General features: G+C 48.8%; 3 protein-coding genes across 3 annotated transcripts; 1 reads left to right on the top strand and 2 right to left on the bottom strand.

Annotated features, from left to right (window-relative positions):
* The first annotated feature begins 3,117 nt into the window (after positions 1-3,117).
* On the top strand, positions 3,118-4,708 carry LOC100217010 (gibberellin 20-oxidase 2). The gene is made up of 2 exons (NM_001143386.1): positions 3,118-3,667; positions 3,746-4,708. Exons 1-2 carry the CDS (start codon positions 3,189-3,191, stop codon positions 4,371-4,373), a joined length of 1,107 nt encoding a protein of 368 aa, NP_001136858.1. The 5' UTR covers positions 3,118-3,188; the 3' UTR covers positions 4,374-4,708.
* A 5,227-nt stretch (positions 4,709-9,935) lies between these two features.
* On the bottom strand, positions 9,936-13,882 carry LOC100273293 (uncharacterized). The gene is made up of 13 exons (NM_001147734.2): positions 13,426-13,882; positions 13,121-13,232; positions 12,998-13,033; positions 12,570-12,629; positions 12,162-12,219; positions 11,960-12,057; positions 11,641-11,730; positions 11,467-11,535; positions 11,306-11,392; positions 10,677-10,772; positions 10,493-10,570; positions 10,263-10,349; positions 9,936-10,191 (listed from the first exon to the last, which is right to left on the bottom strand). Exons 1-13 carry the CDS (start codon positions 13,608-13,610, stop codon positions 10,156-10,158), a joined length of 1,092 nt encoding a protein of 363 aa, NP_001141206.1. The 5' UTR covers positions 13,611-13,882; the 3' UTR covers positions 9,936-10,155.
* A 1,478-nt stretch (positions 13,883-15,360) lies between these two features.
* On the bottom strand, positions 15,361-16,569 carry LOC100194048 (uncharacterized). Its single transcript, NM_001309892.1, has one exon. It carries the CDS (start codon positions 16,045-16,047, stop codon positions 15,469-15,471), a length of 579 nt encoding a protein of 192 aa, NP_001296821.1. The 5' UTR covers positions 16,048-16,569; the 3' UTR covers positions 15,361-15,468.
* Positions 16,570-16,624: the final 55 nt, after the last annotated feature.

Below are 16,624 nucleotides of genomic sequence, written 5' to 3'. Positions count from 1 at the left end.
AGCTAGCACATCAACAACCTTGCATAATATCTTGTAAGGTCGAAGTTGTCGATGAAAGACCATAAGGTCACGGCGACAGCATGAAGACAACACATGACACTGGAGATAGATTTGTGGTAAATGGGACGGTGCGACACAAAACAGTGGCCGAAATATTGTTTTCGCGATCAATTTAGAATCAACATTGATTTAGGGAGTCCTAACGAGGTTCGTAAATGTATAGATGAAATTGAGTTTTGTAGGCAGTTTGTAAATTTAATTAAGGGTCTGCTTTATATAATTGTTTGAGAAGAGTTTTTTCCCGAAAACTTCTTAAATTTATATTTAACGAGTTGTTTACATAACTATTGGAGATGATCTAATAACATATTTTGCTCATCAATCACACCGTTAAATCATCTGTCTGAAATCGAGTTTGGATCCGTGTACAAGTGATGCACTTTAAATGATTTAAGCTACAAAAATGATGAATTTATCATCGAGTTAGCGTAATTTTAAAAACAATAAGCTAAGAATTGAAAACTGTTGGAGGATATATATATATATATAGAGAGAGAGAGAGAGATTGTATATTAGGAGCCCTGGGCTTCCAATAACTAATGGAAACCCAGACCAGACATTGCAATCCGGTCGAGCCGGACCAGGTCCAAACGTCTATAAAAGAAAATCCGTAGTGCTAGGCATCGGTTTTTCATGCCCCATCTCGATTCATTAGCGACGACGGTTTCCCGATAGCGCGCGTGGCAGTGGACCCTCGGCCGGTGGCTGCGGTGGCCGCGGCTCCCCGACCTCGACATGCGTTGGCGGCGGTTCCCAGGCCGGCGGCGGCGGCCCCCGATCCAGAGGGCGAGCGACGGCAGTGCGGTGGCGGCGGTTCCTAGGCCGGTGGCCGCAACTCCATTACCTCGACGCGCGGTGGCGGAGGTTCCTCGATCCGGAGTAGTGGCGGCGGTTCCCCGATCCAGAGGGCGAGCGACAGCGGGGCCCTTGTGCGGGCAAGCGACGACGTCCCCGAAGCCCCGAGGAGGCGGCACTTCCAAGGCCGGCGAGCAAGCGACGCCCGTTGACGTGCGAGTAGCGACGGCGATGCATGATGCGCGATGTTCGAGCGAGCGACGTCATGGAAGGCGCGAGATGCGCACAACGATGATTGCGCGTGCCATCCTCCGATCCGGCGCAGTTTTCTTTTCGATTATTATGTTTTATGCCTATCACATGTATTATTTACACTAAAAATTGTACGATTTTATGCTTAAACACAGAGTTCGTATATCAGTTTACTGCATGCATATTGGAAAGGCAATTCCTTGATTTATGTTGTTCGTAATTTGCGCGCATGCAATGGAAACTCTCACAATTTTGCCATAATTTTTGGATCTGTATAAAAATAGAAACCGCATGCATGCGGCTGCCATATTTTTCGGATCTGTCATAAAAATAGGATCGTAATAACAACCTACTAAAGCTATCAACCTCTCATTGACTCGGTATTTACGCTTATAATTGAGGGATTTTATGCTCAAAATTTAAGATTTTTGCGCTTCACCCGGAGATGTGTCCACCAGTGAACAACATGCCAGATGTTTTACGCAGTGTAAGGAATTGCATAAATACCTACACCGTGTATTATAATTTGTTTCAGTATACATCATAAACTAGTTCTAATGCGTTTAGCTGCATGGCTGTTGGAGGGATCCTAGATTTATGAAGGAAATAAAACATTAAATGCGATTTTTTGTTTCTATGCATGCAATTCATTTCCTTTCATTGCATATTCTTTCTATCATAAATTCGTGTGCATGCAGCTGGTAGCAGATTTTTACGCAGTATACCGAATTGCATAATTATCTACACATTGTAGCATATTTAGTATCAGTTTATATCATAAAATGGTCATTACGAGTTTAGTTGCATGTCTGTTGCAGCGATCCTAAATTTATGGAGAAAATAAAGCATTTAAAATAGAAACCGACACACATATCGTTCCTAAATTTACGCGCATGCAAGGGAACGTGTTTGACTCATGCATGCATTTTGCCATAATTTTTGGATCTGTATAAAAATAGACATTGCATGCATGCGGCTGTCATATTTTTCGAATCTGCCATAAAAATAGGATCGTAATAACAACCTACCAGAGCTATCAACCTCTCACATTGGTCAGATATTTACGCTTATAATTGAGAGATTTTATGCTTAAAACTTAAGGTTTTTACGCTCCAACCTGGAGATGCGTCCACCAGTGAACAACATGCTAGATTTTTTACGCTGTGTACCGAATTACATAAATAACTACACCGTGTAGTATAATTAGTATAAGTATAAATCATAAACTAGTTCTAATATATTTAACTGCATGGTTATTGGAGGGATACTAGATTTATGAAACAAATTAAACATTAAATACGATTTTTTGTTTCTATGCATGCAATTTATTTCCTTTCATTGCACATTATTTTCATCATAATTTCGTGCGCATGCAGCTGGTAACAGATTTTTACGTTGTATACCAAATTGCATAATTATTTACACAGTATAGCATATTTAGTCTCAATATATATCATAAAATGGTCCTTACGTGTCTAGTTGCATGGTTGTTGCAGCGATCCTAAATTTATAGAAGAAATAAAGCATTTAAAAACAGAAACCGCCACACATACTTTTCCTAAATTTACGCGCAAGCATTGGATCGTGTTTGACTCATGCATGCATTCCTTTTTTTGCGCTAACAGACGTGGGGCAGGTGGCGCACCCGACAGGCTGGTTGGGTGCGCCGGGTTGAACCAGTTTGTAGGGGTGGTCGGCCTAGGCTTTTTTTAACTATTGGAAGCACAGGGCTCCCGTTATACCTACCATATATATATATATATATTTAGTAACTTCCTAAATCAGAGTTTATGAAGCTTTTAAAGAGAATTATGAGCTTTTGCGGGCATGTGCTGGAGACGGCCTTAAGATGACGGTGAGCTGGAACCCGTAATTAGCTGACAGCACCATTTTTTTTAACCCGTTCCAAAACTAGTGATCGCCCCCCCGGCCCCCGCTCCGAAACGTGACGTCGGCACGTCGCCGCTATATATGCCGGCAGTGCAGCCTGTTGCTTGTAAACTTGCAGTGCAGGAATAAAATAAGCCTCCGCCCGGCTTCGTTGCATCCACGCACGCAGCAAGCGATCGGATTTCGCCAGCATGGCGGCGGCGGCCGTGGTGTTCGACGCCGAGGCGCTGAGCCGGGAGGAGCACATCCCGGCGCAGTTCGTGTGGCCCACCGAGGAGCGGGCGCCGGCGGGCGGCGTGGAGGAGGTCGCCATCCCCGTGGTCGACCTCGGCGAGTTCCTCCGCCGCGGGGTGCTCCCGCGCGGCGTGGCGGAGGCGTGCGAGCGCCACGGCGTCTTCCAGGTGGTGAACCACGGCGTGGGCGCCGCGCTGCTCGCCGAGGCCTACCGCTGTTGCGACGCCTTTTACGCGCTCCCGCTCGCGGACAAGCAGCGCGCGCAGCGCCGGCACGGGGAGAACCACGGCTACGCCAGCAGCTTCACGGGCCGCTTCCACTGCTGCCTGCCGTGGAAGGAGACGCTGTCCTTCAACTGCCCCGCCGGTGCCGGGACTGCGCGCGCCGTCGTCGGCTACTTCGTCGACGTCCTCGGCGAGGACTACCGCCACATGGGGTCTCTACTTCTCTACCCTATTTTTTTACGTGCATGTGCATGTCATGCCGCACGAACTGAAACGGGAAAAAAATGCAGGGAGGTGTACCAGGAGTACTGCGACGCGATGACGCGTCTGGCGCTGGACGTGACGGAGGTGCTGGCGGCAGCGCTGGGGCTGGACCGCGGCGCACTGCGCGGCTTCTTCGAGGGCGGCGACTCCGTCATGCGGCTGAACCACTACCCGGCGTGCCGGCAGCCGCACCTGACGCTGGGGACGGGCCCGCACCGGGACCCGACGTCGCTGACGCTGCTGCACCAGGACGACGTGGGCGGGCTGCAGGTGCGCGCCGGCGGCGGGCCGTGGCGCGCGGTGCGGCCCCGCGCGGACGCGTTCGTGGTCAACATTGGCGACACCTTCGCCGCGCTCACCGACGGGCGTCACACCAGCTGCCTGCACCGCGCCGTGGTGACCGGCGGCGGCTCCCGCCGGTCGCTCGCCTTCTTCCTCAACCCGCCGCTGGACCGCGTCGTCCGCCCGCCGGGCGCGCTCCTCCAGGAGAACAAGCAGGCGGGCCGCCCGCGCGCGTTCCCGGACTTCACGTGGCGCGAGTTCCTCGAGTTCACGCAGAAGCACTACCGGTCGGACGCGGGCACCATGGACGCCTTCGTGTCGTGGATCGCGGGAGGCCGCCGCCACCATGGCGGACAGGAGGAGGGCAACTGAGATCGATGCATCTCTAGCTGTAGGCAGCAGCGCAGCAGCTACCAAGAATAATGGCCGGCGACGGAGATGCAGCTACGACGCACAAATAAATTGAGTGTTTGTGGTACAATAAGGACGAGGACGATCAATGGCGACCTGTAACCGGTGCAGTTTTAGTTAATCTTTCATGGCGATATGGCATTAACCAATCGTTGGTGTAAAATGCGTGCATGCTTTGCATGCCAATGTTGGCCATGTGATGGCACAGCGTGAGTGTAGCTCACCCACCGTGACAACGTGCTAATTTCGTGTGGTCCTAGATACCAAGGTCGTCTAATGAACTTGATGGATTGATGATTTGATGCATGCATGGATGCTTTATTACCATAATGTTCCTGATAAACATTCCTCTATATATAGGTACACTTGCATTGCAAAATGAATATGAAGGCCTTATGCTAGAATACAATATATAATGGTACAACGATTATTTTCTGCTGCCACTGCCATTATAAGTTGAATATGAAATCAACTTCTAGAGTTGTTCTAAGTAAAATTTTATAAGTTTAACTGAATTTTTAGAAAATAGTATCAATATTTATGGCATAAAATTAATATCATCATATATACCATAACACATATTTTTATTGTGTTCTCATTTAATGACATACATGTTAAGATGGTTTCCTATAAAACTAGTCAGTTTGTATGAAAGTTTGACATAGGACAACTCTAGAAATTGGTTTATTTAGCGATAGAGGGAATACAAATGCTATATAATATTCGCTTGTTTATTTTCTTACCTCTTATATGCCTGAATTTTTGTTTTAGACTCTCTCCAACATGTCCTCTAAAGTGTCCTCTACTCTAAATTTTAGAAAAGATTCCGCTCATTTAAGTTTCGTCCTCTAAACGGTCTAAATATAAATGACATTGGTCGATCCTCTATATATAGAGTTTCTCTCCCCTCATCTATCCATTTTAATATTTAAAACAACAGGTTTAGCAAACTAAAATATATACAATACATTATATTTGAGAATACGAAAAATACATACGCACAAAATTTAAAAGTAAAATATATCTCTACTATAGGTATTTACGTATATAGAACGAGATATAGAGAACATTGTTGGAGAGATGATATATAGAAGAGAGAATCTTTTAGAGGAGACTATAAAGGACAGATATAGATGATGGATTTAGAAGACGTTGCTGGAGACATCAGTCTCAATTCTCCATCTTCACCCTTCACTGCAAAATACACCCCTTCTCTTTTTCTAACAGGTTTATATGTATTGTGTTTCTAGTGGTGATGGTGGAGACTAGGTTGAGATTTTTAGGTTTGCATGTTTAGGCCCCCATTGGAACTATCCATGTTTGTTATGTCCTTTTTATGAAATGTGGATTAATTCATATAAGATTCATATAGGATTCTCGTAAAATTTTTGCATTTAAAAAGGACCGTATAGTGAAGGCCAAGGAAGGAAAGTTAAGGAAGGAAAGTTGACTAGACAATGACAATGGGCAATAGAGGTCGTTATACTTTAGCCAGCAGATCATGTATATGGTCGTGCAAAACATTATTTTACATGATATATAGATTGTATTGTTCATAGAGTGAAGTTTGAAATAGCAAGTGGTAGAAGGATGTAGTGGCGGTTCACCGCGCTAGCCAATGTAGCGAAGGGTGGTCAATGGGTTAGGTAAAGGTGGAAGTAATAACTTGCCCCAATGAGTGCTTAAGTGGTGGTTTAGGTGGATGCAAGTATTTAGCTAGGCTACTAATTTAGTGGTAATAGATAAAGGTAGAAGAAATTAGGAAAAAAACAGCAGTATACAAGGGTCATGTGTGATATGAGTATAATAAGATGAAGGGTACATGGAAATATATTAGGTCGAGTTGTTATGCGTATATATAGAATTTATTCAAGGAATCTTTTTGTGCTCACGAAATGAAAACATTAGTTTTGACGCCCTCTATCTCATTATTAGATGTCATTTTAGTGTTAAATGGTCTATCAACGACAAAGTGACTACGATGGTCTCATCAACCTCAAGCAACTTTGTTGATATGGTTGGTCTCTTATATGAAATCAATGGAGAGGTTGTGCTGCATACATGCATCCATTATGGCGACTGTGCACATATATCTATGTATATATTGTATTTTGATTTATTTTAGTAAAACAATCCCTAGAAAACCATTTTAGGGTGGTATATAATATATGCTCCATGTTTCTCATTGATTAGGAGGTGAGGCATGTCTTTCTTTTATTGGTAGCTAGAAGGCATGTGGACAATGAGGCGACTAGGTTAATTTCGTCAACCTGAAGATTTGCCGATCCAATCTCATTATAAAAATAGTTTGTGTATGACGTGTGCATACGCACATCGATCATGTCTGTTTATTTTTTTTCTAGAGAACTACCCTAAAGAATTCATCTTAAGCATTTAAAGATGTCTAAATTAAATCATCCTGGTTTTGCAAGATCAAGGATAAAGTGCAATCTAGCTAGTGTTCGATTTCTTCTTCCCCGCTTTTACTTGTTTATGGTGAAGGTGACCCATAGTGTGATCAGTAGTAAGTAAGATGCAAGGATCCAAGGCAAGCCATCGGACTATTGCATGTATACTTCCTTCCATGTCATATAAGTAAGATGCAAGGATCCAACATGTTTCCTATTGTTATCCCATAGCCACAATCACAGTCACAGCAATGCAGATGGATTAGTTCATTTTTATTTTGGTGCCTCGTTGACAGGTTGTCGCATTGTTCAGGTTTCCAACGACTCTGAAACAAACCAATCTAAAGTCTATCTCTTCAGTAAATCAGGTTTAAGACTTCCAATCTAACTAGATTTCTTTTATAGGCAGCCCAAGATTGTTTGCAGCATACAAATATCGATGTCCCTTACTACCTACATTATTTAAAAAAACATCTCTCTAGCACTTTTCTGAAGTTTTTAAGAAAAGATGACATTTTTTATAACATGACTTGCACATTGCATTACTAGGCTTCAAACTATGCAACAAACTAACGAACAATGACTCCCCTAATCAAATTCTACTGCTTGTCATGCAAAGTATACTCCGTGTTTACATGGCAGGGACTAGCTAGAACGCCGTTACCTCGGCCAGGATCCCATCGACGCCCGCCAGCTTGCCATCGTCGTCGAAGTATATTTCTCTCAGTTTCATAAACGTGTAGCAAGTCCGCAGGCTGTCATAGCCGGCCTGGCGTGCCGCGTCGGCGGCGAACCGCGCCGCGTTGAGCTGTCCGGCGATGCTGTCCAGCCCGCGGTGGAGGTGTTCGTGCGGGCAGAGCCTCGCCATCTCCCCGATGTCAAACACCCTCCGACGGTGGAGGACCGACTTGACGACAGCATTGAACTCCGCCGCCGACCCGGACATCCTGAACCCGGTCCCGAACATCATCTTCACCAGATACGCGAGGTCGTAGCCGCCGTGGGACGTGACGACGCCGGCGCGGCCGAGGCCGGCGCGCGTCCACTTGCGCAGGCGCGGGCCGAACACCGCTGCCGCAGCGACGCCGTACTGCCGCGTCCGGTCGAGATCCACGCCTCTGCTCCGCAGCGCCGCGACGGACTCCACCACGTGACGGTGCCGCCGGACATCGAAATCGCTGAAGTTGAACTGCCACACGTACCGCGTGGCCCCGCCGTGACCGCCCGGGAGCACGCACCCCGCGTCGAACAGCGTGAGGCCGAGCTGGACAGGGTGCAGCGCGTCCACGTTGCACCTCAGCAGCCTGTACCGCTCCGCGGGCTCCAACTTGTACGCTGGTCCCGCCGGCCGGTACACCGTCCCCGGGAACTCCGTGTCCACCGCCACGTACCGGAACTTGGGCAGGAGCGACTCGATCAGCTTGGCCTCGCTGTCGAAGTTGTGCGCCCACACCTGGCGCACCTCCACGCGCTGGAGCGGCGAGGGTGTCCTCTCCGACGAGGAGTCCGAGGGTGCCATGGGCGCCGAGGAGCCGACGTCCATGGCATCCGCCGCTGGCATCGTGTTTGGGACGAAACGCATGTTCATCGGAGGAGGAACGGGAGCGCCGCGGGGCGCCGCCTGCCAGCCCGGTCGCGTCGTCGGCATCTGTTGCTGCTGCGACGACAGCATCGCCGCGTACGCCGCGGGCGGCGGCGCGCCCGTCTCCCACAACGAGCTAAAACTCGACATCACATCCGTCGCCGTCTGCGGCCTATAGACGAAGCGCGTCGGGATTTCGGGGAGAACAGGAGCGCCGTACATCGCCTGTCGGTCCGGTCGCGCCATCTGCTGCTGCTGCTGGTGCGACGACAGCGTCGCCGCGTACATCGCGGCTGACTCTGCGAGCGTGTCGTGCGGCGGCGCGCCCGTCTTCCACAACGAGCTAGAACCCGACATCACATCCGTCGCCACCTGCGGCCTGTAGACGAAGCGCGTCGGGATTTCGGGGAGGACAGGAGCGCCGTACACCGCCTGCCGGCTCGGTCCCGCCGTCTGCTGCTGTTGCTGCTGCTGCGACGACATCATCACCGCGTACGTCGCGGCTGACTCTGCCAGCGTGTCGAGCGACGGCGCGCCCGTCTCCCACAAGGAGCTAGAACCCGACATCCGTCGCCGCCTGCGGCCTGTAGACGAAGCGCGTCGGAATCGTGGGGAGAACAGGAGCGCTGCAGATCGCGGTCGAACGCTGGTTCCTCCTCCTGGTCAGCTGCGCCGCCGTGAGGTGAGACTTCTTCGTTGGTTGGGCGGCGCGTTTCTGGCCTGATTGATCTTGTTAATACGAGACGTACGCTAAGCCATATATATAGGTACTAGGTAGGTGCTGAGGCATTCGTGGAGTCCTGGCGGCGCTGGACGAGTCCAACAAGACACTGCTGGGCTTTGGTGGGCTGGGCCATGGGCCTCGGTATGGACATGTATAGACAAAAGATGACGATCTGACGCCAAGACGATCGGACGATATCACGACCACGATCTGCTCCCACCGCCGCGGCGCAGGCGGTTGGCCCCCTCACGTAGGGCACAGGAACGCGCCGCGCACGCGGTCGAAGGCCTCGGTGGCGGTGGCGTGGCGGCCACAGCCCACAGCGGGGTACGTGACGTCTAGCACCCTGGCGTTGGCCACCAGGATGTGCGCGCCGCCGCGTAGAAGGGCGACCGCGCACTGCCCTCGTCCGAGGCGTCCGCCCTCACGGTCACGGCGTGCGGGAGTGGCGCCGCCAGCGCGTCCGCGTAGCCCAGCACCAGGCTCACGCCCTGGGAGGACAGTGTTAGCGACACAGAAGCTTCTAGAGAGATAGCAGGTAGAGAGAAAGTAGCAGTAACGTGGAAAGGGGTCAAGGGAAGGAGAAGACGAGAGGATATATGATAATTGTGTTTGTATTCTGATAATTGATGATGTCCTTCTTAGCCTATACAAATGTCCTTTTATAGTTGTAGAAACCCACTTGCTCCCTGGCAATAGCCCCACATGGCAGCCACTCCTAACACACAGCCATGGCGCGGCCTATGTCGTGTCCTCGTGTGCGTGTAGTGGCATCAAGACTTCAAGCTCAGACAGAACATACCACTGATCAGTGCGACAATTACATACAACGAATTTCGCTGGGAACACTTCGATACATCATGACATCCTACAATTTTGCACCTTGCGGCTTTATTTATCGCTGTATTGTTGAATACAAATAAGCCGGTTTGTGGATCGCTCATCCTCAGGCTACAGACCCAGACCAGCACAAACCGTGCACATCTAACTAGACTACTAGAGTACTCTGTATCGATCAAGCAACATGTTTCAGAAATCTACAGTGGCTTTTATCGCGTCCAGGACCTGCAACAGACTCGCGTGAGATGCAGCTCGCATGGCAAGAGCGCGGTATAACTGGCCAGTCAGCATCGTACCTTGTTCTTGGTGGGCATGTAAAATGGCTCGTACACGAGAGGGAAAGGGGTGTCGAGACCGCAGACTCTCGCCACGGGTGCTTCTAACTGGAACACAATCAAACTGTGATCATCAGAGGAAGATAAACACGAGGCGACACAACGCACGGTTGATTCTACACTACACGTCCGATAGAAAAAATAACCCGTCCGTTCTGTAAGAAAGCTGGGAAGGTTTGAAGTTTACTTACCCTCTGGAAGCAGCGCTCGGCAATGGACGCGGCGATCTCCGCGCCGAAGCCCCCGGTGACTGGAGCCTCGTGGCTAACCTGTTACAGAACTTGTATGAGGAACGGTACAGACGTGCAGAGCATAGGTGAGAATTAAGCTGATGTCAATAGATGTGTGAGCATAGGTGAGAATTAAGCTGCATACGAGGAGCTTCCCGGTCTTCTTCACCGAGGCCTCTACCGTTTCCTTGTCCCATGGTACGAGTGTTTTCAGATCGATGAGTTCGCAAGACACCCCATCCTGGCATACAGTAGCTAGCGTCAGCTATAGTTAGGGAACACCGAGGAACATCATGGGGAGATGGATATAAAAGTTTATGGAAACAATCAAGAAGCTCCGAGGGCAGTACATGTATCGCTTGCTATTGATTGTCACTAGATGTATTGCGTTTTCGACAATCATGTCATTGAGTGATATGGACAGCCAACATCGATATGTCAGGATGGCTAGTTCTAGCTAGTCATAGTTTCAGTTTGAGCTTCTTTATTGATCTGAATAAGTGCTTCCCAAATAAAACTGTATTCATAGACGAGCAACGTGCATTCGACTACATGTTTCATACGGTGCTATACTCACAGTAACAGTAAATCTATGGTATGGTATGAAGTAGTAATATCCTTTGTTTGCCATTGTTGACTCAAGACAAAACAAAACAGAATATTTGGTTTTGTTGGACTTGACCACAAACTATAATAAGGAAGATTAGGTTCTTCCATATATATCGGCTTGAGGATGTCGATGAAATTTTGTCTGAGTTATGGAAAATAACTGACCTTTGCAGCATCTTCACAGGCTTCTTTCAGCACCGCAAGCTGAGCTCCCCATCCAACAAGTGTTATATCACTTCCTTCCCTAATCACCTAAAGTACATAAGCTGCATAAGTAATCTGATTTAACGATGACGAATGCAATAGTATGGCACAAGTATACTCACTTCTGCCTCGGATAATGGCAGCATGTAATCCTCCTCGGGAACTTCTTCAACAGCCAAGCGATACAGCCACTGCAGAAAGAGGGGAAAGGCAGGTCCAGTGATTTAGTCTCAGCAAAGTAGATCCGCGGTTCTTGTGGAGCTTTTCAAGAGCTCAGAATGTTTGAAGTTCTCCACCTTTGGCTCAAAAAATACAACTGGGTTTGGATCTCGGATGCTGGCCAACAGCAACCCCTTAGCCTCGCGTGGACTCCGTGGTATGACAACCTGAAAGACTTCACTTTCTTAGGAAGCAGGAATGTTGAGACATATATTCTTATCTGTTTTTTTCCAAATAGTGATATTCACTGAACTGCATCAACCAAGCCTTGCTGCCGCAGTTGAAAACATGTTCAGAAGAACATCCACTTATACAGGAGGTATGCATTCAGGAACATATTGGTTTGGCATTTTGCTGAAAAAAGATAATAGTTAATGAGAGGCCACCAAAATCAACCTTGAGTCCAGGAACGTGACAGAAGAAAGCCTCTGGTGACTGTGAATGGTAATGACCACCATGCCCAACAGCACCATAGGGAGTTCGAATCGTTAAGCCTACAAAAGATGGACGTTAAAATTGAAAGCCCAGCATGAGACTTATAATAGTTTGTCTGATTCCTCAAAAGGTAACAGCACAAGACAGAGAGAGAAAGAGATACCTCCACAGTTAAATTCATTTCCACTCCGATATCTGAACTTAGCTGCTTCATTGACAATCTGCAACAAGAAAAAAGTTGTATGAATTAGATCAGGAGAAAACATAGATCGAACAAATGCATGCACTGGATATGGAAAGGATATATATTGAAAATAAATAGGCTACAAATAAACACGTTGAAGCAATGAAAGCCTTGCAAAAAATTATGCATAAGAAGTATTTGGCTATGAGAAAAAAGCTCAACAAGCAATCGGAACAGAGAAACAAGGCACTTCCTGAGGCACAACTAATATATTTAGAATGTCCAGCAGAGCAAGTATTTAGAATGTACAGGTAACCAGGAGAAGGTGAAAAAAAAACTACCGTAAGAAAGAGCGTGAAATATTTACGGATGAAATCAGAGACATGCCTGATCAAAGGCTGGAAATATGTAGTCCGCAAACTGGATTTCTGCGATAGCTCGATTGCCCTGCGTGAACGAGGCAAAAGAATTTAAGTTCGTTTTGGATGGTTTCATTTCTATTTGTTTGTATACTGATACATATATGCTAGAACTTAGAAGCAAACTAATCATTTGGGGGCGTTGTATGTTAAAGCAACAATAAAGTCGGTTCAGGTCTGACTAGAGTGCCATAGCAAACTAGAACGAACGATCGAAGGAATGAATGAATGATCTCCTGTTAGAAAATAAGCAGCCGCGCTTTCTTCCGTGTTACAGGTTGTGCTTTAAATTTACAAAAAAGAAAAATCAATTCAGGAGTATTCCTCAAATTGTTTCCTTGTTTCCATGAAATCATTACGTGCAAGAGTGAAACATCTCATGTAACTCAAACTCACCATCGCTGCTAGGCCGATGGCAAATCCAGCAATACCCTGTCGAGCAAAACCGGTGTGAGGGTTCAGGGAAACGAAGGCTAGATAGATATGCTATGCAATGCAATCCCCGTTCCGAAACCGCACCTGCTCACACAACGGCGTGTTGAACACTCTGCTCTTGCCGAACCGATCGGCGAGGCCTGTCGTGCAGCGGAAGACGCCGCCGAACCCGACGTCCTCTCCGAAGACGTAGGCGCTGTCGAAACGGAGATGGGAGTCGGCTTCAGTTATTAACCGAACCCCGTGAGAGAGTGAAAAAAAAATCGCGCAGGTGGATTTTTACTAGGTGGAGTGGGGGTTCCGAAACCGAGGGGTTTCGATTCGAGAGCGAATCGGAAAGCTGGAACTGGACGGACAGAGGAGGGGATCGGATCGGCATGCTCGCTCACCGGGGGTCGGTGTCGAGGGCGATGTGGAGCGCCTGGTTGACGGCCGTGAACAGGTTCACCGCCTTCCCTCCCTCCTTCCGCTTCGCCGCCGGCGCCGGCGGCCCAGCGCTCCCGCCAGACAAGCAGCGCCGCCCGACCTCCGCCGCCCTCCTCCTCCCCACCTCCCTCAACCCCTTCGCGGCCATCGACCTCCAAGAAGCGGAGGCGGCTAGCTGGGCTGCGCTCTCCCGACAGCCGGGAGTGGGAGCGATTCTTGGACAAGCAGCTCACTGGTCACTGCTCTGCTCTTCCCCGCCTGCTTGTACCTCTTCTTCTTCTTGGACCCGCAGCCGGCAGTGACGTGGAGAGATAAGCTCGCGGCCATGCCTGCTCGCTTTCGTCGTTGTCGTCTCGCATTTTTTTTACCTCAAACCTACCAGAAAAGCAGTAAAGCATTGTGTGAAATTCATGTCAGCAGTGAAGCAGCGGTGTGAAATTCATGTCACAGGCTCCGGACGCAGATAAAAACAGAGATTTCACGGGAATCGGTGAACGATTTTTCGCGTTGAAAAAGACCTTAATTGATTGGTACACTGCTTAACTATTTGCCACGTGCTCCGAACTTGGAAAAATCGTCACGTTATCTTCTAATTGATTAATCTCTCGCCTAATCACGTTTGCGTCATGCGGATCATGCCTAGATGTTGTACTTCTCTGTACGCAAGAAAACATGTTGGATGTGGCTTATCAGCGTACGTTGATTTATACATGAAGAAATGGGGAGCATAGACTGTTTTGCTATAGTCCGTCCGTAACTATAACCTAAAACCTGCACCTTTTGTTTTCCTTCGACAAAGGTGCATCATTTAAGATCTGAAATAGTCTTAACTTGCATATGATTGCTGGCCTGTGATTGCACCAGATTACTATGAACTATGTGAAAAGTTTTATGAGGGTTTAATTTACATGTAAAGCATCAATGGATCTTATGTGATCATAATCCCCAAAACCAACTCACCCTCTTCAGTTGAAGATTACAGGCCGATTTCCTTACACAACACGAGCTTTAAAGTGCTAACAAAACTTCTTGCGGAGTGAGCTGGAGTAGCGCTTTTAGTGTCCATTGGGGCCGCCCGGCCCGGCCCGGTCCAAGACCGAAAAGGCCCGTATTGTTTGAATTTCGGGCCGGCCCGGCCCGTTCGAATTTCGGGTCGTGCCGGGCCGGCCCATGGGCCTAGCCCTCGGCCCACGGCCCGGCCCGTAATTACTTAAACGTGCCGGGCTCATTTCGGGCGGCCCGAAATTATAAAAGCCCGAAATTCACATTACAGCCCGAAATTCAATTTTAGGCCCGAAATTTAGTTTTTGGCCCAAAATTCACACTAAAGCCCTAAATTCAAAAAAATAATAAAACAAATAAAAGATAAGACAAATAAATTTGAACAAAATCAAACTTAGTATTTGTATTAAAGTTACCACAGCTATGCAATGACTACCTCGTTTATAAATCATGTTGTTAGAAGGAAAAAGAGTATAATCAGCTCTATACAAAGTTCGTAAGTTCAGTTTATTGTCTAATGTTCATAACAAAAGTAAAATTACATCACACACTCTAATTCAAAGCTACAAAAAAACATCTAACTAGCATTATCTCTAGCTTTGTGTTATTTATCAAGTATATGAAAGTGTGGAACGAAGTGTGGTTTTAATAAATATATGGGCCTTTTCGTGCCTCTATATGGGTCATTTCGTGCCTGCGTTAAACGGGCCGTGCTCGTGCCCGCCCATGGGCCGTGACCTCGGCCCAAACCCGGCCCGATATAACGGGCCGTGCCGGCCCGGCACTAAATTATTTCGGGCCGTGCCGTGCCTGGGCCGTGCTTTTTTTTCCGTGCTTCGGACCGGCCCACCAGGCCCGGCCCAAATGTACACCTATAACCGTGGGCATGCCTCTACGCGTGAAGACCTAGCTTTTAGCATGATATTAACGTTGTAAACATTAGTAATATACCCTAAGTGCCTAAGCAACACCAAATGAAATGAGCCAGTTTTGCACAGCCGCTCCTACTGCAGTTGCTTATTAGCAGACGCCGACAGCGAGTCCAAATGGCGCTGCAGGTTGACCCTGAGCCGACGGAGCGCCTTGGCGAATCCTGGCAGCTCAGCGTCCCCGAGCTCGCCGGAGTCCGCCTCCCACCAGAACCTCCTTCCGGCCTTTGCCGCGGCCTGCCTCACGGCCTTCCCGACGGCGTCCATCCGCGCCTTCTCCGCCACCGAACGCGCCTTGGTCTCCTCCGTACGCCGCACGATGTTCTCCACCTCCGCGCGGTCGGCGATAGCGCTGCTGCTCATCACGACGTTTCCGTCCTGGAGCGCCGGAAGGAGCCCGTCCTCCTCTCCTTCGCCGAGGACCGGAGGAGCGTGGCGGCGGAGGACGTGGTCGACCGAGGGGGTGCCCAGCGCGAACACCTTCCTGCCGGGGGAGAAGATGACGACGGCGACCGGCGAGCCGCAGAGGAGGGAGAGCTCGGCGGCCTTCTTTTGCAGGCCGGACTTGCGCTTCGAGAAGGTGACCTGCAGCCGGCCGCCTTCTTCGATGCGACGGATCTCGATGCGCTGCCGCCCCCTGCTCGGCCTCCCCATCGTTCGTCGTGGCGGTACGTTCTCGCACGGCAGACGCGAGAGGAGGGTCAAGGGTGTGAAGAGATCGGCACCTGGCGACGGGCGGCGGCGGTAGCCCACCCACCCACCCACGCAGTCGTCGCAGACAGTGTGGGAGAGAGCGCGAACGCACAGCGGCTGGGCAGTGGGACGGAGTCACGGAGGAGAGCCGGATCGGTGCCTGTTTTGTTAGGGTTACTTCGCACTAGTTGGGCCAGTAACGGGCGGACGGGCCTTTTATGAACAAAAGGCATCCGAATTCATCAGCTGTGACAGCTGCTGCAGTCAGTGAAGAGAAGGGTCAGGCAGATGAATTCACCTGCCAGTAATTAGTGCGCATATTATTACTGCTCAAGTTTTAGCTTCAGTTCCACTTGCATCTGTAAGGCTGTGTTCCTTTTCTCTTTTCCCAGAACAATTCTCTTATTTTTTTAACATTAAATACTACGCTGGGATTAGCCAGATCCAGTCATACTGACAGTTTGTGAAAATACCAAGGACGCTTCTTCCAAAATAAATTGTTGTAAGCATAGTGAGTGATGCATTTGTTCTAGGTGAA

The sequence above is a fragment of the Zea mays genome, chromosome 2, assembly GCF_902167145.1.
Source record: "Zea mays cultivar B73 chromosome 2, Zm-B73-REFERENCE-NAM-5.0, whole genome shotgun sequence".
In the NCBI taxonomy this organism is placed as follows: domain Eukaryota; kingdom Viridiplantae; phylum Streptophyta; class Magnoliopsida; order Poales; family Poaceae; genus Zea; species Zea mays.
This window is presented reverse-complemented; position numbering and strand designations above follow the sequence as displayed.

Excerpts from the sequence above, each read along its gene's own strand:
- LOC100217010 (NM_001143386.1), top strand. The coding sequence starts at position 3,189 with ATGGCGGCGGCGGCCGTGGTGTTCGACGCCGAGGCGCTGAGCCGGGAG. Across the intron at positions 3,668-3,745 it reads GAGGACTACCGCCACATGGG|GGAGGTGTACCAGGAGTACT; the intron begins GTCTCTACTTCT and ends AAAAAAATGCAG.
- LOC100194048 (NM_001309892.1), bottom strand. The coding sequence starts at position 16,047 with ATGGGGAGGCCGAGCAGGGGGCGGCAGCGCATCGAGATCCGTCGCATC.
- LOC100273293 (NM_001147734.2), bottom strand. The coding sequence starts at position 13,610 with ATGGCCGCGAAGGGGTTGAGGGAGGTGGGGAGGAGGAGGGCGGCGGAG. Across the intron at positions 10,773-11,305 it reads CCTGTGAAGATGCTGCAAAG|GATGGGGTGTCTTGCGAACT; the intron begins GTCAGTTATTTT and ends ACTGTATGCCAG. Across the intron at positions 10,350-10,492 it reads CCGAGCGCTGCTTCCAGAGG|TTAGAAGCACCCGTGGCGAG; the intron begins GTAAGTAAACTT and ends ATTGTGTTCCAG.